The sequence below is a fragment of the Danio rerio genome, chromosome 18, assembly GCF_052040795.2.
Source record: "Danio rerio strain M-AB ecotype USA chromosome 18, GRCz13ab, whole genome shotgun sequence".
Classification (NCBI taxonomy): Eukaryota; Metazoa; Chordata; class Actinopteri; order Cypriniformes; family Danionidae; genus Danio; species Danio rerio.
In genome coordinates this window covers 40,288,293-40,310,760 of record NC_141038.1, presented here as the reverse complement: position 1 = coordinate 40,310,760, position 22,468 = coordinate 40,288,293, and the positions used below count along the sequence as shown (strand labels likewise).

At 37.4% G+C, this 22,468-nt stretch overlaps 1 protein-coding gene across 1 annotated transcript; it reads right to left on the bottom strand.

Annotated features, from left to right (window-relative positions):
• Positions 1–947: 947 nt before the first annotated feature.
• On the bottom strand, positions 948–16,758 carry qpctla (glutaminyl-peptide cyclotransferase-like a). The gene is given in 7 exon segments (NM_001044953.1): positions 948–1,712; positions 4,943–5,059; positions 5,142–5,241; positions 7,311–7,472; positions 8,808–9,101; positions 12,291–12,437; positions 15,877–16,758. Coding segments are annotated over 7 exon segments (1,182 nt in total). The 5' UTR covers positions 16,093–16,758; the 3' UTR covers positions 948–1,566.
• Positions 16,759–22,468: the final 5,710 nt, after the last annotated feature.

Below are 22,468 nucleotides of genomic sequence, written 5' to 3'. Positions count from 1 at the left end.
ATGTGATTGGCTGATTAGAAATTTGCGTCAAGTGGAGGGTGAGTGTAGGTCAAAGACAAAAAAATATGTATTCAATAATCAAATAATAAAAAAAAAAGATGTACTACAGTTGTACATTTCAACTATTTCACATATATTTAATTGTATGCTGTTTAATTACATTTCTATAAGCATTAGGAGCTTTCCTTAATGAGGACGGGGCACTATTTCACCCATAATTGAATATGCTTTATATGTATGTAAAATCAGTTTGTAATATTTATGTATTTGGAACACCAAAACTGCATGTCTTGTCTTTGACACATGGTATGGGTGTTTATAAGCATGCTGTACTCTATTTTTTAAATCTATTTTATTGACCGTAAATAATAAATCCATGCAAGTTCTTTTTTTAGCTACAGACATTTTCCTGATGACTAATGGCTAATTTACCCAATTATCACAGTTTCACATTCTCTCCAATCTTTCCGGTAATCTGTTTTAATCAAATTTGCAGTGAGTGGGCTTGATAAACCACCTGTAGAAACACTTTAGTGCTTAATTCTCTGAGCACTAACAGTTCCTTTGTATAATTAGCCCTTCTTGTGTGTATCGACTTTTCTTGTTGAATTGCTGAATGTCTCCACAATCGCAAGTCGCTTTGGAAAAAAAGCATCTACTAAATCAGTGGTTCCCAAAGTGGAGTTAATAAACTATTAGAAATGACCATATTTATCCATAACCTACTGAAGAACAAAATAGTTTATAATAACATTGTTAACATGTTAATAGTAAACATTAAAAACAACATGCAAATAAAAAGCCACCAGCATTTAAATTGTTTTTGTGACCACACATACATAAGATATGTCGTTACTTTTGTAATGTGAATCAGTTTCATTCACTGTAATTTAACAAAGGGCTAATTATCAGTGTGTTTTCTAGAACGATTAAATTCAAGAGGCTCATTTCCAGTGTTTCCTTAAGTTTATTAGGAATCTCCATCAGACCCTTCACTTGATCTTTTGGTTTAAAGTGGTAACAGCTCATTGACTAAGTAATGTACAAAATCAGCTCTATTTCTCTTAAATCACATGTAATGCTTCTTACAGATTCTTAAAACAAGCATCTCTCAATCTCTCGTGTACTGACCTTCATGTGAAGTGCAGCACCGCTGGCTTTCCTGAATGCAGTTTCAATGCAAATGCATTTATAATGTAGTTTATCAGCACATACTTCACAAAGTATGATTAATGAACTGAATGAAAACTTCAACTTGACTCTGAAGTCAAACAAAGCACAAAATGATGGTCTAACAGTCTCTTTAAGGATGAGATTAGGCCTTTTACAGCTGCCGTAACATGAGTGTTTGTCCCATTATGACATATGGCTCTTTTCAGCAGAAAAAATATATGAATGTAATCAGCATGTACCATTCACACTCCAAATAAACACATCATTACACTGTGTGCCTCTTTGGTAGTTATGATGTATGGCTCTATTATTATCATCATTATTTACAGTGGCTACATTCAACATGTGGTCATGTGACTAAACGTCTGCTGTAGAATGAACATTACAGCGTGTTTAGAGGCTCAGGTACTCAGCCACAAAGATGGCCAGGATTCTAGTGAGGTTTTCCACTGTGGGCCTGTGCATCCTCTCCTCTACATCATCCAGTGTGTGCCAGAACACGGGGAACGGTGTGGGGATCAAGTGCAGCACGGGGACACCTGGTTAAGGGGGCACAAACGAAGCAAATTTATCTGGTCAGATCCATTTGCTTTACAACATATTGTGATGTATTATTCAAATTAAAATAAATAGACTCATTGTCTGTTTTAAGGACTTGTATCATGAAATTTCTGCATTCTGAGTTTTTTACAGAGTTCTCAAATCAAAGACGTTCTTCTTACCTTGCTTAAATGATCTAAGATTGATGACTGATCTCTGGCTAATTTGGTTCTTCAAACAAGTTTGTAAATTATATTAAAATGTCTGGATAAACTGATCTGAGATTGCTGCGTGTGTTTTGAAGGACAGATCTATTTATCCTCGAAATCATGATCAATGCAATGATTGGCTGATTGCACAGCAGCGTGATGACATCATCTGATTAATATTCATTTATCCATGGAAGCAAAATTACATACAACTCGTAGTAAATGGTGTATTAAATATTATATGCAATAATTTTCCACCTTTGTTTTGGACTGCAGGCTTCTCACTTTCATCTGTCAAGAGTATTTAGCAATTTATTTGGTTTTACATTTAGAGCGGATTTTCTTTATTATAGTCATCCAGGCCTAGTTTCTTAATCTGTGCAAGGTGTAAGGAATAACTGGCTGTATACATTAATTTTGCATCATAAAAAGCATTTTAATATCGGTAAAGGTGTCTGCAGCTTTTGCAAAGCATCAATTCACCATCATATTAGCTGTCAAAACACGTGCATGACTGCATAAATGATTATTCCTTTAAAAAAAAAAAAACTGTTGAATATTGTGCATGTCTATTATTATACACAAATTGTTCTAAAGCTGGTACGTTAAAATAGTACGCATTTTTTTTCTTAAAAGTCCATATTAATAAACGTTCTCTTTGAACCCCTTGGGGAGAACCACCCTGTGACAGTCTTTGTACTTTTATTTTGCAGTGCAGTTTAGAAGTTTTATTTTATATTTTTAAACTTTAAACTGAAACTACATTACTATAACTATATTTTTATTTTCTCCAATTTTCCTAAGTGTTTATAACTACGACTTTAAGTATGTACCGAATGCTGACATTCTTACAGTATTACCTTTGCTTGAATGACCTGATCTAATCCTGTTTATATGAAATAGGCCTGCTCCCGAGCAAGTTTAAGCTAACAGAACTGTTGCTATGACAACACCAAGAACAAAACAATCCTGGATCATGTCAAATCGTCAATAACCAAATCCAGCTAACTGAGTAATCCATGTACGAAGAATGGACCCCTAGTGCTGAAACAACGATTTGCACATACAATTGAAGTCAGAATTATTAAACCCCCTTTGATTTGTTTTTCTTTTTAAATATTTCTCAAATGATACTTAACAGAGCAAGGACATTTTCACATTATGTCTGATAATGTTTTGTTCTTCTGGAGAAAGTTTTACTTGCTTTGTTTCAAAAAGAATAAAAACAGTTTTTAAATAAAAATTAAAAAAAAAAACATTTTAGGGTCAATACTATTAGCCCCTTTAAAGCTTTTTTTTTTTTTTCAATAGTCTACAAAACAAACCATCGTTATACAATAACTTGCCTAATTACCCTAACCTGCCTAGTTAACCTAATTAACCTAGTTCAGCCTTTAAATGTCACTTTTAAGCTGTATAGAAGTGTCATGATAAATATCTAGTGCAATATTATTTACTATCATCATGGCATACAGACCTTTCTGGAAAATTACCGGCAATTACCAGTAAATTCGTTCCAGCTATTTTCCAAAAAGAGAAGTTGTAAGATTACCGGTAATATGCCGGAATCCTGCACTGTGTGAAAGCAGAAGGAAGATTGCCGGAAAGACTGTGTTCATGTCTAGAACACACTGACATGAGACATCTACTTTAGCCAATCAGAACACTGAGACACATTCACGTCAGTGCTGTTTATGAAGATAAAAGCCTTTCAATATTTTTCCAGACACATTTAGCTGCTAGTTGTTAGTCAGATCATGTTTCAATGTTCCTTCTTAATGCCAACTGTGTAAATAATTACCTATAAGATGCTTATGATAAGCCGTTGTTTGTTTACCTTCAAGCTCTGCTTCCTTCAGTTGCTTGACTTATCACGTGTGCCCTTGAAGCAGCCGGTGAGCGCCAACACACACATATTATGTCCATTTCGACATGCAAAAGTGTTTTTCTACATGTTTTCATCGAAGTTGTTCACAACACTTATCCATCCACAGAGTTTGTAATTTAATCAAATACAAGCGCAGCCATTTAGAGGTCATTTCTGGGTAATGATGTCAGAATTTAATGGTATTTTGGAATCGATGTTTTAATAGTCTTTTTCAGAAAAAATCCGAAACGTCCTCACCTATGTGAACAGTGCATTTATGAATTGTATTAGCTATGAACAAAGATTTACATATATTCATTTGTTGTAAATCTCTGTTCATAGCTAATATAACCTGTATATAATGTTGATAGTACATCCATCTGTAAATATCACCATAGTTCTTTTATCACTGCACTTTATAACTTATACCTGTATCCTGCACTTGCTGCTATTGCACTGCTGGTTAGACCTAAACTGCATTTAGTTGCATTGTACTTGTAAATGTGCAATGACAATAAAGTTGAATTTAATCTAATCTAAATTTACCAGTAAAGTCATTTCGGGAATTACTGTGTAAAAGGGGCTTATAGAGGATGAGGGAGCTCTCAGTTTTCATCTAAAAGATCTCAATTTGTGAAAATGAACGCAGGTCTTAGGGGGATTGGAACAATAAAAGGATTAGTAATTAAACAAATCTGTAATTTTTGGCTGAATTTAACATTTTAACATCTGTAAAGATTGGTGCTTAAACTTAGTGACCAAAAACTGTGCTAATGCCAGGTCTTTTTTTTTTTTTGCCCATTTGTTACAAACAATAAATGTTACTAAAGTTGTTTTTAGGTTTGAGCTACATCATTTAACAGAACATTTTAGTTGTTTAAATGACATTTTGATTCATTTGCTCAAGGGTCAACTGCATCCACGTGAAATTCACAAGACAATTCAAACGACAGAGATTTAAACTCATTGGTTCAAAATGAGTTTAGTTCCAGCAGCCTAAATTAAGTTACTTAACTAAATGAAAGCTAATGACATTATTATATCGTGTGGAAATGTGTCAAAATTATATTAAGTTACATCAAGGATTTATTATTCTGAACATTTGAACTTTTTTTTTTTTTAAGTGACACAGGTGCAATGATTGTTTACGCACCTCTGTTTAAGAATGGAATGTGGTCATCCTGCACTGGACCAAGATAAAAATCCTTCCTGAAGTAACTCTGTTCTGATGGGTGAGACGTCAGCAAGCCCTGTTTGTGGAGTCTCTTCTCTGAAAGTCAGACAGAAGGTTTGATCACTACAGTTGTAGTGTTTGTAGACAAAAGAGAATCAGAGTTCTTTTAAATGCATACCTGCAGCGATCAGTCGGTCAAACCACCTTGCTGTATTATCAAAATGATTGACAATCAGTGGTTCTGGGGCACCCAGCAAGTCCAAAAGAACCAACAGGTCCTGGAAAATGAAAGGTTTCTAAATTTATAGTAACTATTATAGTAAAAAAAAGTACATATTACTGTAATCTTACTAATAACAAGTAAATTTTATGTGTATGTTTTGTAACAAAGGTGATGAAGGTACCACTGTGCATGCTACTGCAAAATAACTATTAAGTGAAGTTTATTCATAAACTAATTTCGAGAGGATCACGTGCTTATGATTTATCACGGCCAGTCTCGCATTTGCTAATCAGTATCTTCCAATCATATGAGCCCTAAGCTACTATAAACAACCCCAGTTTTCATTCCATTTTATCTTCATTTGGAAGAAACCCCCCTCCTCCCCTCTTCTCCTCCTTTACCTCTGACTGGGCGACACGGCGGCCCAGAGGTTAGCACTGTGAGCCCCACAGCAAGAACACTACCAGCCCTGGTCCCACAGTGTCCCCTGGTGTTTCCGTGAGGGGTTTGTATGTTCTCCCCGTGTCCGCGTGGGTTTTCCCCGGGTTCTCCGGTTTCCTCCCACCATCCAAAGACATTCAACATGCATAACATGTGTTCGTGTTCCCTTAGCTACCGCAGCAGGGGAGTTCTGAGATACACCGAGCTCAGGCTCCCCTCTTGCTCTGCCAAAAGGGAGGAAGCCCCGGACTCGAGGAGTCCTTGAGCTCGGGGCTCTCTCCCGGGACAGCATGCCAAACAAGCTTTTATAAATCATCAGCTAAGTGTGAACTCTTGAAACAGTAAAACAACAACAAATGAAACAGTAATGGAAGAACTATAAAATAATTATTTCTTTAAAATATTTATAATTTCATGTTCAAATCGCCATTGCAATCATGTATTTATATATAAAGCTGATGCCTTACTATTATATGATTTTTCTATCAATGTGTTTAAGCAAATCTTAATGCCTTATGCTGTGTTCACACCAGACGCGGAACGCGCGGATAAATCGCGCTATTCGCGCGTAAATAGCCGCTTGAACATTTGAGTTTACTTGCTTCATACGCACGTCAAACCCCGCTTCATTCGCGTGTCAAATTCACATTGGAACAGACGCGGATTCGCATGATTGGCAGGGCTTCTGTCTGCCCGAAGACTCTAGCTTCATAGCTAAATGGCTAACATGGATTTTATGAAGAAAATAACAGTGTTTATGTGCTTTATGAAGACTGAAAAACAGCGTCGATACGTTTAGGGTCGTGTCTGAGTCCACTACATTCTTTCAGAGGTGCATCCAGCTCTGTGAGCTCATAAACTCCTCCAGAAACTTAACCTGGATGACGGAGGCTTTCAGTGGTGCTTCTGACTGAGCCAAGCCCAGTTTGATGAACTGTTGTCGGTGAAGGCTGGAGGATTTCCCTCGGAACACCGACAACAGGTTCTACGTCACAATCACGCCCCCCACAAGAGCAAGCTTCTGATTGGTTAACGCAGCGCGAATGTACGCTGAAGTTCAGATTTTGGAAATCGAGAGATTCGCGCAAAACGCTCGTTAAGCACGTCAAACGCGCAAAACGCTCAATTCACCCCGCGCCATTCTCGAAATTTGCATCATTCGCGCCGCGCCATTCGCGCGTATCGCACCGCAGGATGTCTATTCGCGCGTTTGCATTGACTTAACATGGAAATCACTCGCGCTTGACGCGCGTGCCGAGTCTGGTGTGAACGCAGCATTAAGAATGCATATCAGATTACAGCTCATAAATGTGTTTCCAAGTGTGCTTGGACAAAGGAAATTAGTTTGAATACAAGTTGTCAACACTGAACCAATATGTTTTTTCACAGTCTGAAAAGACTTAGAGGGGATGAAACAAGAACATGTTACCAAAAAAGAGGAAACCAAAAAAAAACATAATTGACACCCTTGTTGATGACTTCTTGTGTAAGAGCATTAAGATATGTATATATTTAAGGCAATAAAATCTGCCAACACTGTACAAAAATAAATCGATCTGGTGCACATAACATCAAATGAAGCACACAGTGGAAGTGCATTCAACTGTATGTAGACTAATGTACACATTAAAAAAGTATTATATTTTGGGGTTTCGACTGATTCCAGCACACATGAATACTCACCACTGCCTGTAAAAGAGAACTTTTGGTGGATCCAGCAGGGTGAGGAGTACGAGACATCAGTTCAGCCAGATGACGAGAGCCATAGAGAGAGTCCGTGTCTGTCCATTCCTCAAACGCCTCCTCTCCATCAAAAAACACCAGCTGCAGCGTCACCGCAGACCTCTGCAGAGAAACGCAAATGGATTAACTGTGATGAATTGTGGAAAGGGATGTCAACTGCTATGCATTCCCATGATCGATTGCCATTAAAACAAATCAATCCATCGTTAACCTTAATAATCCAAGACATCTTTGCAGGATAGTAAATAGAATCAGTGATTTATAATAAGGAGAATCATTAAACATTTCACATTTAAATGAAATACATGTCCATGTGAGCAAAGAGTTTTTGTTACGGTGTTCTGTTTTCTTCAGATGTGAATGCTGGACAGTATATTGTGCATGGTAGGAAAAATCTGGTGAACGTGCCAACATTGAATGTTAATTATTTAATTATTAGCAGTGTTGGGGAAAGTTACTTTTAAAAGTAAGGCCTTACAGTATTGAGTTACTCCCTAAAAAAGTAACTACAGGGTGGGCCATTTATATGGATACACCTTAATAAAATGGGAATGGTTGGTGATATTAACGTCCTGTTTGTGGCACATTAGTATATGTGAGGGGGCAAACTTTTCAAGATGGGTGGTGACCATGGTGGACATTTTGAAGTCGGCCATCTTGGATCCAACTTTAGTTTTTTCAATAGGAAGAGGGTCATTTGTCACATCAAACTTATTGGGAATTTCACAAGAAAAACAATGGTGTTAATGCAACTTTATTCTTTCATGAGTTATTTACAAGTTTCTGACCATTTCTAAAATGTTTTCAATGTGCTGCCCATTGTGTTGGATTGTCAACGCAAGCCTCTTTTCCCACTCTTCACAAACTGTGAGCAACACCTTTTATAAGTGGTCAGAAACTTGTAAATAACTCATGAAAGAATTAAGTTATGTTAAAACAAAAGTTGGACTGTAACATCGCTGTTGGTTTTTAGGTTAAGTCCCCCTGGGCAAGTTGGCTTTTCTGTGTGGAGTCTGCATGTTCTCCCTGTTTGGGTTTCCTCCAGGTGCTCCGGCTTTCCCCACAGTCCAAATATATGCGGTACAGGTGAACTGGATTAACTAAATTGTAAATGAGGGAGTGTGTGGATTTTTTCCCAGTACTGGGTTGTGCTGGAAGGGCATCCGCTGCAACCCCTGATAAATAAGGGACTAAGCTGAAGGAAAATGAATGCATGAACAAAATGGAAGTGAATGAGACCAGAAGTTTGAAGAAAATTAAGTTCCAATGTTTGCACCCACTCTGACGTTTAAAAAAAAAAGAAAAAAAAAAGGGTTAAAAAAATGTCCCTAATTTGACTTAAAGATATGCAGATGCAGCTCATTCTTCTTCAGAATGTCCTCAAATGTTTCCGAAAACAATCTTGTTCCTGATGATTGTGTGGAAAGAGTTGCTTACCTGCTGTTTGAGAGCTTTAAGCTGTTTGTCCAGAGCGGAGGCCAGCTCTAAGATCATGGCACAGGGTACGGCTGAGTCACTGGCACCCACAAACACCCGCTTGGAGTTCTTGGGGTCTGCTGGAATGATCTTGGAGTCGTGGTGACATGCTAAGAGGAGCCTGCGAGGAGCCGAGGGGTCCAGAACTGCCAGCAGATTGGTGAAGGTCACATCACCCTTAGGGGTGGATGAAACAAAGTCATTCTCCTCTAGCGTCCATCCAGCTGACAGCGATCGCAGCTGAGACAAGATATGCTGTGGTTGAGAGAGGTTGGAGAAGATTAGTTAAATTGACTGCATGTATATTGGTAGTCAGCTACTGCAAATCTGCATATACGGCTATTAAAAACTCACAAGTAAGAGACTACTTGAAAAACCTTGGTTTCTCTGGACTGACTTGATGATTTACATCAGTGACACAAGATACTTTTTGTGTGTGTGTGTGTTAATGGGTGTTTTGTGTTCTTGGGTTTGTGCTGTGTCTGTCAGCTCAGGAAATAATCATATATAAATAAAAAAAACTGGTTTATACATTATCAGCTACTTTTTCACGTGCCTGCCTCCAAGCAAACTATGGACTATGTATTTGTAAACAGATAGCAAAGCAGCTAACAGTATTGCCTTTCGAGTTAGTTACATATTACGGAGTTGAGTTAGTTATATTATTCAGAGCCAGAAACACTTAGAGATTACTTAGAGAAGTTTGTCATTATGCCGAGGTCTCAGTAATCCTGCATCTGAGCAGATGCTGTGGCGGTCATGGAGGAGTGGAGAGCATGAGACTGACTCCTGAAAGACCCCAGTGACAGACAAGTTTCTGCATTGATTCAGAAGGGCCAGCCTGTACACACGCTGGTGACCTACTCACACACACATGCAGTTTCTCCACGATGGATGTCCAGTGTTCTCCAGCACCTAGACTTAAGCTCTGCACAGGACGTTTGGCCAGAGGAGAAATGGTCATGCTCAACTGAGCCTGGTTCCTCTTGATGTTTTTTTTTTTCACTATCGTTCACCAACCGTGCTTGGTTTGCATGGCTGCGCATCGATGGATTTGCTCTTCAGTGTCTGGCCTTTCAGCAGTGAAAATGAAACCACACTAAACTGAACATTGGCGAAGCAGTGGTGCAGTAGGTAATGCTGTCGCCTCACAGCAAGAAGGTTGCTGGGTCGCTGGTTCGAGCCTCAGCTCAGTTGGCGTTTCTGTGTGGAGTTTGCATGTTCTCCCTGCGTTCGCATGGGTTTCCTCCGGGTGCTCCAGTTTCCCTCACAGTCCAACGACATGCAGTACAGGTGAATTGGGTAGGCTAAATTGTCTGTAGTGTATGAGTGTGTGTGGAGTGTGTGGATGTTTCCCATAAATTGGTTGCGGCTGGAAGGGCATCCGCTGCGTAAAAACTTGCTGGATAAGTTGGCGGTTCATTCCTTTGTGGCAACCCCGGATTAATAAAGGGACTAAGCCGACAAGAAAATGAATGAATGAATAAACTAAACATTAACTATGAAAACTGGATTGGCACAGTTTTAAATTTTCTAGAACTTCCATGTTAAGCTGCTTTGACACAATCTACATTGTAAAAGTGCTATACAAATAAAGATTAATTGAACTGAATATTGTCTAAATTAATTAGTTTTATATAAGAAAGGAATGCTCCAGAAATAGTGGGCAAAAAGGTGTTTGTGTGTCCAACCCATTTTTCACCAGACTATTTTATGAGATTGGATTGACAAAGCTGGACTCGCATCAAAATTAGATGTAGCTGTACCTACAATTTGTCTGAAAGACACAAGTACATCTTTAAATTTTATTCGTGTTATGTTTGGTTACAGTTAGCAAATGTCAGTTTGAGTTCATTCTTACATCCTTCATGCGCAGAGCTTGGCGTGGTGTTGTTGGTTTCACACACTAACCACAGAAACTGCAGCTAAGCATTTGGTAAATGCAACAGGGTCACTTTTGATATGTACAGACATTTGTTTAAATATGTTTTACATTAATAATGGTGGGCTGCAATGTCAAGCAATGATCAATTACATGCGAGGATTATGAGCGTGGAGACCAAGTGACTTCACATTTTGTCATGATAATGGGGAAATAGCTTCAAACTCTTCTTCATGTCAGTCATTCAGACAAAGTAAGCCGAAGCTTAAGGTTTGTTTGAACGCTGTGTGTGGTGTGCTGGTTTAGTGCCTCAAGCATGAATTGGCAGGTTAAAACAACCTCAGAGAGGGGCAGGAGAGCAGCATCTCATTTGCATATAAAGAGATATATGACTAATAATAATAATAATAATAATAAATGTTATTTATAACGTGCTTTTCTAAGATCCAAAGTGCTTACAAGACAATAAAAAACAACAAAAGCACGGTAAAACAACAAAAAATACAGTAAAAAGCAGTAAGAATATCAAAAATTTTAAAAAGCCCTAAAAAGATGAGTTTTAAGTAGCTTTTCAAAACAGTTTAAGGAACCAGCATTCCTAATGTTTGATGGAACTGGGAAGAGCATTCCAAATTTGGGTGCACGGTAAGACAATGCCCTAACTCCCATGGTGCTGGGTTTGCAACGAGGCTATGGTGGTTTTGACAGAATAAAAAGAATGTTTATTTATGCTACCATTTAGAATTTTAAACAAAGTTATAGCCTTTTCATTAAGATTGTCAGTCTTAAAATGAACTCTTAATCCCTGCAAGTTAATCCACTGGAGAAAAAAAAAAATCTTGGTAATCTTTATTCATAATCGGACCACTTGCTTCTGCTCTGGAAAAGCAGTGCTTATAGATGACGTCAGTTTGATGACCTGGATGAAATATGCTTAGCCACACCCTTCCGAAAGTTAGTTTGCTGCTAGTGAAAGACGTGCAAAAATAAAAACCTTAATATTGATTTTTCTGGAAATACCTTATCATACTGTAATTAAAGTCTGCAGCAACTTCCATTTTACATTAAGATTTTATTTTCAGAAAATCGAACATTTTCACGTGATGATTCTCTTTTTATTGAAACACACAAGTTATTCAACCAAGTATTGATTATTGAATACTGAAGAGTTCTGAAGTTTAAACATTGGTATTGTTTTGTCTAATTAATAATATAAACATGGTACCTATTTCTGTTTATTATATTCCGTAAAGGACTTGTGAGATTTCTTACAAATTTAAAACAAAAACACTGTCAATAAAAGAACAAAACAAGCGTCATTAAATATTTATATTAATTTTTAAACAGCACAATAACAATAACTTAAAGTTAAGAAAGCAATATTTGCAGGAATAATTAAACATTCTCAAAAACCCAAACCTAATAAATACAGGAAATCCTGAGAAAATTTTCAATTGTTTTTTTTTTTCCATAGCTGTATAGCGTAATACAGGAAAACAATGTTCATTTACGCTAAGACTGAAGATGTTTAGAAAGTAGCAGTGAAAAACCAGATTCATTACCTGCCGTATGATCTGACTGCCTGTTGTCCCAGGCACTCGTTCAATTAGCAGGGGCCGCAAGTGAGTCTCCCAAAGCCGATGCCCATCCACCTGTCCTGCCAGCTTCTTGGCTTGTGCCACAGAGTATTTATTTGGCTTATGAGAGAGCTGCAGATTGAAAAAGACAGAGGTGAAAATATGAACATATTTATTATGGTTTAAAAGAATGTCCGGCCCTCTGAAAACCCATATGAAACACACCTGCCTGTAATCATCAAGTGGTATTCAGGTCCTAATTAATTGGTTCAGGTGTGTTTGATCAGGGTAGGAGCTAAACTCAGCAGGAAGGTTGATCTCCAGGAACAGGGTTGGGCATCCCTGGTTTAGGAGTTTAAAAGCAGAGGAATATGCACAGGCATTCTCGTCTATTATACATAGCCCACAGCAGCCACAACAGGAGGTAAATAATGTGTGTAGGAGTAAGCGATCTATGAGCTTACATCACAACTAAAATATATGTGGTGCAATCTGTTTATACAGTCTATTGGTGCAGGTGCAGCCATTGTATTTCCAGTGATTTGAGTTGCTGTGAGGCGAGAGGAGCGATCGCCCCTTTCCAGAGTCTCATCCTGCCTTATGACCTCTCCTGGAAGTGTAGAAGTTTATAGGCCTATTTCCTTTTAGTAAGGTAATAATAAATTTATAGGTGTGCATTTTAACTTCTTATGCAGGGGTCTCAAACTCAATTTACCTGGGGGCCGCAGGAGGCAAAGTCTGGGTGAGGCTGGGCCGCATAAGGGATTTCACAAAAAAAGTCCTCAAATGTCATTATTAAAAGTTTTAATTATTTCTTCTGAACATGAAGTGTCCTGAACATTAAGAGAACATTGAGTGAAGATTATGAACAGTTCTTCTGAACATGGCATCTTTTGCCTACTTCTTGCTGCCAGAGACTTGACAGCGCTTCTTCTCACAAATCTGAACCACATTTGGCTTTAGAGCGGAAGCAGTTGAGACCCTCAGTATGGCTTGAAGATGATCATCATTAAGTCTAGACCTGTACTTTGACTTATTGAAGTCCTAGGGAAAAAAGTGGGGGAACTCACTCAAAACTTCCATTCCCTCACCTAAAAAAAGGCGTATACATGAATAAATAAAACACCCCCACCCCACTCCAGTCACATCAGTCTGTACCAGTCTGTATCTACCTATGATATAAGATGCAGGGCAGGCATGTGCACACATAGGGCTCAACCTGTGCAGAGCACATGCCCTTTTTAGCAGGCACGTGCACACAAAGGGCTCAACCTGTGCAGAGCACATGCCCTTTTTAGTCTTGCATAGAAAGTGCCCTTCCAAAACGATCAAAAGTGCCCCCGCGACGCGACACACCCTCGGTCCCGCCCTTCAGTAGGCGCGCGATAACATCGCTCTTGAGTACGCGCGCGACAACACAGCTGATCAGAACGCGCGCGACAACACGGCGGGCGGGGAATGCCAGTGACCGATATGTACGGATAGAATCAGCGGAGCGGGGAGCGCTCTCTCTCCCCGCTCCGCTGATTCTGTCAGTGTACAGCGGTCGGCACGGGCCACAAAATATTGCACTGAGGGCCGCGAGTTTGAGACCCCTGTTCTTATGCATCAAATGTATGCTCTAAACTTTTTCTTGATTGAGACATGTTGAATTCTTCTTCCATCATTTGCAATGTTCCCAAATAGCTTTGTTTGTATTTTTTATACCAATTCTTATATCGCTGTTATATTATTTTCTGTGACGGTTCATTCCGCAATGGCGACCCCTGATAAATAGGGACTAAGTTGAAGTAAAATAAATGGATGAATTATTTTCTGTAAAGCTGCTTCTGACCGTGACAGGTTCATATCTAAATGGTTATAAGAGATGTGTTTAAGGTATTATGTGCAGCATCCTTAAATTATTCTCTTAGATAAGCCGAAATCTTTTCTAAGTTTCATACTTAGAGGGAAAATGTGCTTAATGCATTATAAAGCTTGAAGCATTAGAATTGGTACTCTGTATCGGCCGATCACCATGACAAGGAATCAGGGGCAGATTAACCAATGGGCATTATGGGCACAGGCCCAGGGGTCTGTGTGCACTTGGGGTCCTTGCGAGGCGAGAAAAGGCCGCTTTTGGAGTCTATTTAGGCTAAGTGCAAATAGCGCACCTTGTTGGAATAAGCTTGTTAAGTGATTGCCGCCCATCACCGTTTGATTGACAGAGTCAACATAAATAAAGAGCGCAATCAACAGCCATATAAGTGGCGTAGCTCGTAAAGCACATGACAACTTGTGTTTTGTTTGTTTTCTTGCATGTTTTGACGAGATCGATCAGGAACCTGGATTGAATTTTGCCTACTCTTCATCACAAGAAAGACAAGTAAGAATTATTAAAATGTATGTGTATTATAGAAGACTCAGATTCATAAAACTGGACTGGAGAGGTGTGATATCCAAATCATATGCATTATAAGTTTGCACAATTATATATTAAAAATACCCTTAAATATACATTTTAAGTACTGCTTCTGTGACTTTTTAACAAGTATATTAAAATTCATTAATTTTACTAGTTTTATTAGTATTTTTTTCAAAGTAAAATTTAACATTTTTGTAGACTAGTACTATATGTACTGTAAATCATTTATTTAAAAAATACATTCTAGCTAAATTTTATTTGAAAAATATTACATTAATCTTATTTTTTTCTATAGGGGTGCGGTCAGGTAGGGGATCTACAAGACATTGTGTCCAGGGGCCTCTGAATTCTTAATCCGGGCCTGAGTATCAGCTGCAAATATCCTGATCGGAGCATCCCTAATGCAGTTTACTTATTTTATGCTATTTGGGTGATATTAAAGCATGATATAATCCATCCTCGTTTGCTTTTTTCCTGATACAGAGTGTAAATATCTCCTACATTCTTTGATGTGATTTTATAGTTTGTGTGAAATAATATTTCATATATAAGATTTAACTTATTTCAGTCCATTTCTGTTTTTGTAAACCAAATTCAACATTAGATGATTAAAAACACTTGTATTTCAGTGTGTATTACATGTTTGTGTTTACCAAACACTTCAAATTAGTATTTATTTGAAATATGTAATAACACAAATAGGAAACCGCAACAGTGCAAAATAACAGAAAGAGGAAAATAAATATAAAAAATGTCAATAGAGTTACTAAGTTAATTGTAGTAAGTTGCTTTTGTTTTCATTTAATATTAATGTTTTATTCGATATCAGTTTTATTTTCAATAAACACCTTTTAAATGTAAAGTTTATTCAATAATAACAATAATATTAAACTGAAAGTACACACTAAAGTAAAGCATGTTGATGATTACAATTCTCAACTTTTAGTCTTTGGTCAATCATGAGTTTCCAAACAGAGGTGATGGGGACATTAAGCGGGCTAGGTGAAATGTGCTGAATGAAGTTAAAAACATAACGGAATAATAATACAATTCGTGACTAAAATAATTAAGCATTTTATTGGGACGATAAGCACACATTGCAATGAGACTGAAACCCTCTTCTTTTTAGATTATTCGTGTAGGTGTCTGAGATGTCTTGATGCTCACCCTGTCCTTGATGAGATCTGCAGGATGGGGTAGTAGTGACCCGCTGGGCTCTGCTGAAAGGTACAGCGCCAAAATCATGGCCAGCGACAGCGCGCCGCACAGGCACAGCAGCAGCAGCAGCACGCGCACGCGCCTCCCTCTCCGGGGGTCGCATCCGGCCAGCGCCTGTCCGTTATTGGCATGCAAAGCTTTAAACCGTCGTCCCGCTCTAGACATTTTGACGTGGCGTTGATGCGGGGCAGAAACTGCGACAGGCGTGTCCGTCCAGCTTCAGCCAGAGGACACGTCAGTACTTCAAACGGCCAACTTTGTCCGCCAACGCTAACGTCACCGTGCAGTAGAAACCACCAACGGCATTTCAGAGGCTAACACAACAGCTAACACTTTATAAAAGTATTCTCCATGAATGCTCAGCCTGAGCTGTGTCTGGTCCTCCTGAACCGCCTCGTAAACAACAACCAGAAACGACCTTTAGTCGACTACAAGCGTTACTTTTCTGACTTTATTCGACACATTGCCCATTTTTAAAATCCGTGATTTATAAACGCACTGAAGTATTCTCATGACCTTTCTCGGAAGCTCTGGACATCTAGAGAGTGCAAATGAAAATGAGCCATGTCTCTGTTCCTCCGTCTGCAGTCAGTAAAGCTCGTCTATTAGCTTTAGTCCAGCACTCAGTGAATGAACTCTTCTGTCAACATCTGATCTGGACTTCAGTCACTGCCCCAGAGAGTCAACATCAGCGGCGTTAATCTCCAGTCACTGATGGTTCATCAAAAGATGTTTAAAAATAATTGCTCGTGTTGAAAGTTATAAAGGATGACTTCTTTCCTGTCCTCTCTTTTTCAGGATTGTGGCTGTTGCAAGGTGCACGCGCTTCCGCCATGGTGATGTCATTCTAGCACGAGGTACACCGTCATCTTAAAGGTGCAGGCGATAAACTATAAAGTTTCACCGTTTTTTATGGAAGGCCGTTGGGGCCAAAACGTCTGCAACAAACGTGTTAACGCGTAATTGCGTGTTAACACGTAATTTACGCGTTAACACGTAATTTACGCGTTAACACGTTGGTACGTGTTAACACGTTATTTACGTGTTAACACGCAATTTACGTGTTAACACGTTTTTTTTTAACTAGTCTCATTTTTAAAGTGCTATCATTTACTCATTTCTCCAATTAACCTACTTATTATAATATGTGTAAAGTAATTTCACTTAAATCACAATAAATGCTTTGCAGTCAATGATCTGTAGCAGATATTTAGCATTATAAAAGGCCAGACATCTTCTGTAATGTTATGTTTGATGGCATAATAATGTAAAATAATAATGTTTGTTATTCAGCTGCTGTGATTTCTTTGAAATATGTGTGCAGAGAAATCAGAATGAGATTAATTTGACAAGTGTGTGCAAACACACTATTTTTTCAGGAACACAAACATACAGTATATACAAATCAACACAAGAACACAGAATGACATAAGTGGATAAAGTAAATAATAAAACATTGGTTACAAAATCATATACAGTAAGGGTTGTGTATATGTATGAATAAAAACAAGTAGCAACTAATCTAATAAAAAAGATCTATAGAGATAAAGATGTGTAGAGATCTGGAGGTTGGGCAGGTGCAAAGCAATAATCCTCTCCGCTGTCCTGACAGTCCACTGCAGTCTTCTTGTGTCTGATTTGGTGATTTCTAGATGGCACTTCAGAGTTTTTTTTTTTTTTTTTTGAACTTTTTATACATTTATTGTTTGCAAAACTTTACACCATATACTTTTGGTCTCTGTACTGGAAGCTCCAAATCACCAAGACAAAACACTATTGTGTACAAACAATTGACAATAATTAATTGACAAGTTTTGATAAAACTGTAAGCTCTTTTCTGCCTGGTAAGAACAGCCCAAGTTATGATATACTAAATCAAAATTACAAGACAAAAAGTCGAAATAATGATTTATTAACTCAAAATATGACTAAAATCTGTAGAAATTACATAACGACAATAGATGGCGACAAATCACCATCTAAATGTGTAACTTAATTCTCTAAAGATGATTAATCTAATCAAACTTTTTTCTTTTTAAAAGAGTTATTGAATCTTTAACTGAATGTCATTTTTTTCATTCATTAGCTTGTTTATGAAAACTGCATGCAAGAACTTAAACTCAAATGGTCCATGGTAATTTTGTCAAGTAACTTTGCAATGTAGTGGGTAACACATGCAGTTTAGGTCAATTCAATATGAAGTGAATTTAAAATAATATTTCCCACATTATCTTTAACTAACCAAGGACATTTTCACAGTATTATGCCACAGTATCCAATAAAACAAAAATTCTTCTGGAGTCATAAGTCTTATTTCTTATAGTTTATATAAGTGATATGGGTCGATCAATTGTTTCTTATGCAAACTTCAATACTTTCTTTAAAATATTAAAGGTGCTGTAAGCAATTTTTCATCTTAACAGGCTGGCACAATTCGGCGACTCTCAAAAAAAAAAAAAAATTGTGGTTAGGCATGCACAGAGCATTTTTCTCACAATGAGTTTCTTCTATCATTCATCCAACCAAGTTCGTTCTTCCGAAGTGATCTGGGAACAAGGTCAGTGCTGCAAAGAGCTTGTAAAGCCTGCCCTGGCTCATTTAAAGTGACCAGCGCAATGAATGATAAATGTCAGTAATAATCAAAACAGTTTAAAACGGGCTTCTCTAGAAATGTAAATATTGCACATAATATGAAAGATTGTGTTCAAGCATATAGCTGACTTGTGCACTTCATGCTATTCTTTCTTGCTCATTTTGTAGATAACAGACCAACAAAAATTTCATTAAAATAAAGATACAAATTATATCAAATGAGTTTTAAAAAGATATGTTTTCCAAGAAAGATACAAGTGTATGTTTTTGTTCCTGCCCATGAATAGATGATTTCTTTTGTTCTGTGGGAAATAAGGGTTTCTTTAATGCTCCACTGTAATTGGGTCACAAACCCCTGTCATTTGTTTGCTACATTTTTAATTTGTCATTATGTTAAAGATTGTCATAAGCATCTGATTTTTCCTCATTCTAATGTGCTTTCATTTTCTCCTAACTTGCTGCAGGAGTTTTAAAATCCCCAACCGATAATGAAATCTGGTTACAGTGCACACAAACCTTAAACGTGCACACACTACAAGACAAAGAAAACTGTGGCATAGCACACTACAAGATACTATTAAGATTGTGCCTGATGGAGCACATAACCTGATTGCAGAATAACTCTGCTTTTTAATGATAGGCTAGCTAACAAATATTTGACCAACTGCCAGACCGAACAGCCTGCAGAATGAAAAAAAAAATGCTGCTTGAAAAGAGCACGTCCAAACAAATGTCTAATATTATTATGAATAACTATAATAAAAACTACTACTACTATTATTATTATTATGGATCAGAGAGAAGACAAAGGCAGATTAACAGAGAATGGATATTTAATGATACTTTAAACAATTTTGAGGTTGTTCAGAAAAGAAATATCATCAATACCAACAAAAAGAAAACAAACAAACAGAACTTAACTTCGGGTTGTAACTGAAACAAGATGATGCCAGTGGAGGTAAACACCGTACAGGATTCACAGGACAAGATAACAGACAGGATAACAAACTGGTGAGCAGGCAGGCAGGCTACATTATCAGGTAAATGCTGTCACACTGTAGAGAAATGAGTCTGGGTAATAACAAATAAATCAGACCATAAATGAGTGATTGTTCCAGGCTTACAGGGTTATGTAGTGTGAGCGATGATGAGCAACAGGAGAAGGTGATTGGTGATTGGTCTGGTGATTGGGGCTGTGCAGGTGCAGTGAATGAATCTGATTGTCCAGAAGGATTCCTGACAATTATTATTATAAGCTAATATCATAATACTGGAATGCGCCATGCTTTGACTGGCTATTTATTTCAAAAGAAAAATTGTTAGTTGTTGCACTGCATAGCCTATAGTGTGGAAAAATATAATTTACAATGCAACGAAACCCTGGTCTGCAGTAACAGTACTGTCTCTCCCTGGGAATTTTATTTTCTATACTTTAATTTTCTAAACCTTACATTTTAATGTTTAAGCATTTTGTTTCATTGGCTACACATCTGGGTCATAGCAACCACACACACAGAATAAAGTGTGGCTAATAAAAAAAAAAGATGGTTTAAGCATATTATAAATTAGCTTATTAATTTATTCATTTGTTAAAACCAACACAATTCCCACCAGCTTTTCTTTTTAGGCTTTCAGGATGTTGTCACAGCCATGAACAGAATAACTGGCTTTATTAATAGCCTAATTGTTATTATTTGACCAACTGCCTATAGGCACAACCTCAAAATGGTTTTTGGCAGTTATAAAAAAAACAAAAACAAATGCATGCACTCAAGGTGTGCTGCAATTGTCTTTCATATATAAAATAAAAGTTTGTATGTTAGAGGGAAACAGAATTGCGGCTCATCTCGTGCATTTACTTAATTTTATAAAAGCCAGTAAGAGATATGCAAACCGGGACATAATGACACCTATTTTAAGGTTTTGCTTATAGTGGCAGGTAATCAAATATTACCATAATAATAATAATAATTTATTATTATTATTATTATTAGCAGGTTGTTGTTATTCTGTTCATTGTTGTGACAAGGTCCTGTAAGCCTAAAAAGAACAGCTGGGGAGAATCGTGTCACTTTTAACAAATAAATAAATAAATATATATAAGCTAATTTATAATAAGATTAAATGATAGTTTTTTATAAAATAGTGTAAGTCTAAAAAAAATTTAGTCCCATAGCCTAAACTGAAACGAGTAGGCTATAGGCTATAAGATTTTTTTTTTCAGAGAGAGATAACTGCAGGGTCAGGGTTTTGCATTGTGAATTATATTTTTTCAATACTATAGCTAACTATTTTGCTTTTGAACTACATAGCCAGTCAAAGCACAGTATAATAAGTAAAACTGGCCACAATTTAGTTTGGATGCGATAAATTGGAAGAAAATATATACATTAAATACAAAGGCTGGTTATTTTACTGGTGATAAGTCACACTACAGTGTAACCTTACATTTTACTCATTATTTTAATTGATAATTTGTTAATTAATACTGGGCGAGGCAGTGGCGCAGTAGGTAGTGCTGTCGCCTCACAGCAAGGTTGCTGGTTCGAACCTCGGCTCAGTTGGTGTTTCTGTGTGGAGTTTGCATGTTCTCCCTGCCTTCGCATGGGTTTCCTCCGGGTGCTCTGGTTTCCCCCACACTCCAAACACATGGGGTACAGGTGAATTGGGTAGGCTAAATTGTCCGTAGTGTATGAGTGTGTATGTGAATGTGTGTGTGGATGTTTCCCAAAGATGGGTTGCGGCTGGAAGGGCATCCGCTGCATAAAAACTTGCTGGATAAGTTGGCGGTTCATTCTGCTGTGGCGACCCCGGATTAATAATGGGACTAAGCCGACAAGAAAATGAATGAATAATTAATACTTAAATGTAAAAATGGTATTGAATCTACTTAGAAAGATTTTTTATTTACTTTAAAAAATGTCTGGTGCAAAGTTTAATAGATGTTAGTTGTGAAAGTTATTGATGTACTCTGGCTCCTTTAAGGGTGGTGCACCGGAAAGTAGGAGAGAGGGAAAAGAAGGAAGTAGAGAAAAGTTCGGCAGATGCAATGCTGTAGTAATGCTGTTTGTGAATGGTATGTTGATGCTCCAGATTAAAGACAAAGAAATGAATTATCACCCTGGTAACCCGCGTTTAATTATGATACCCACGTTGGAGAGACTGGTTTGTAAACAGCCAGAAACATGGGTTACAACAGATTTTCAACAAAAATATTATAAGGAAACTTATTTGACAACAACAGATCCTATAAATGTTATAACAAATGCCCTTAATTACCTAGCCTAGTTGACAGCAAGCATCAAGTGTTTATTGAGATTGTGTCTGTCATCTTTCTTTATGAAGCATTAAACAGAAGGGCGTACGTTGACCAGAGTGATGTTCAGCTGACGAGGTGCATTTATTTAGCCTGTAACCTACCCTATAGATTTTTTTTTTTTTTTGCATATAATGTTCTAAAAATTTCATTAAAATGTATATTTATAGTTTTTATATAAAATATACATATATAAATGGCCTGGATAAATTATGTATTTTATAAAAGGTTTGTTTATGGACTATGCTGGCGCATCTGTGACCAAGACAGAACGTGTTTGTTTGAGATGATCAAGACCCACGGTATCCAGAGTAAACCACCAAATGAAAAAGAAGAATAAGAACCACATCCATCAGGAGGAACTGTGGATGCCAGAGGAATCTGTCTGAAATAGATGTCTTTTTAGTGAACAAGCATGAATAACATGCAGGTTTTTGAGTATGAGGAATTCCTAGCTTCAACTTACATGTTTTTCATGTTTGTTAACCATTTATTAATATGATTTACCATTAACAAAGCATTTGTTAGTGTAATTATAAACCTTATTATAGTCTGAACTCCAGCATTATAATGTAATATTTGTTCATTAATGGTTCTTGTAAGCACTAATTTGTTAACTAACGTATTAATTAA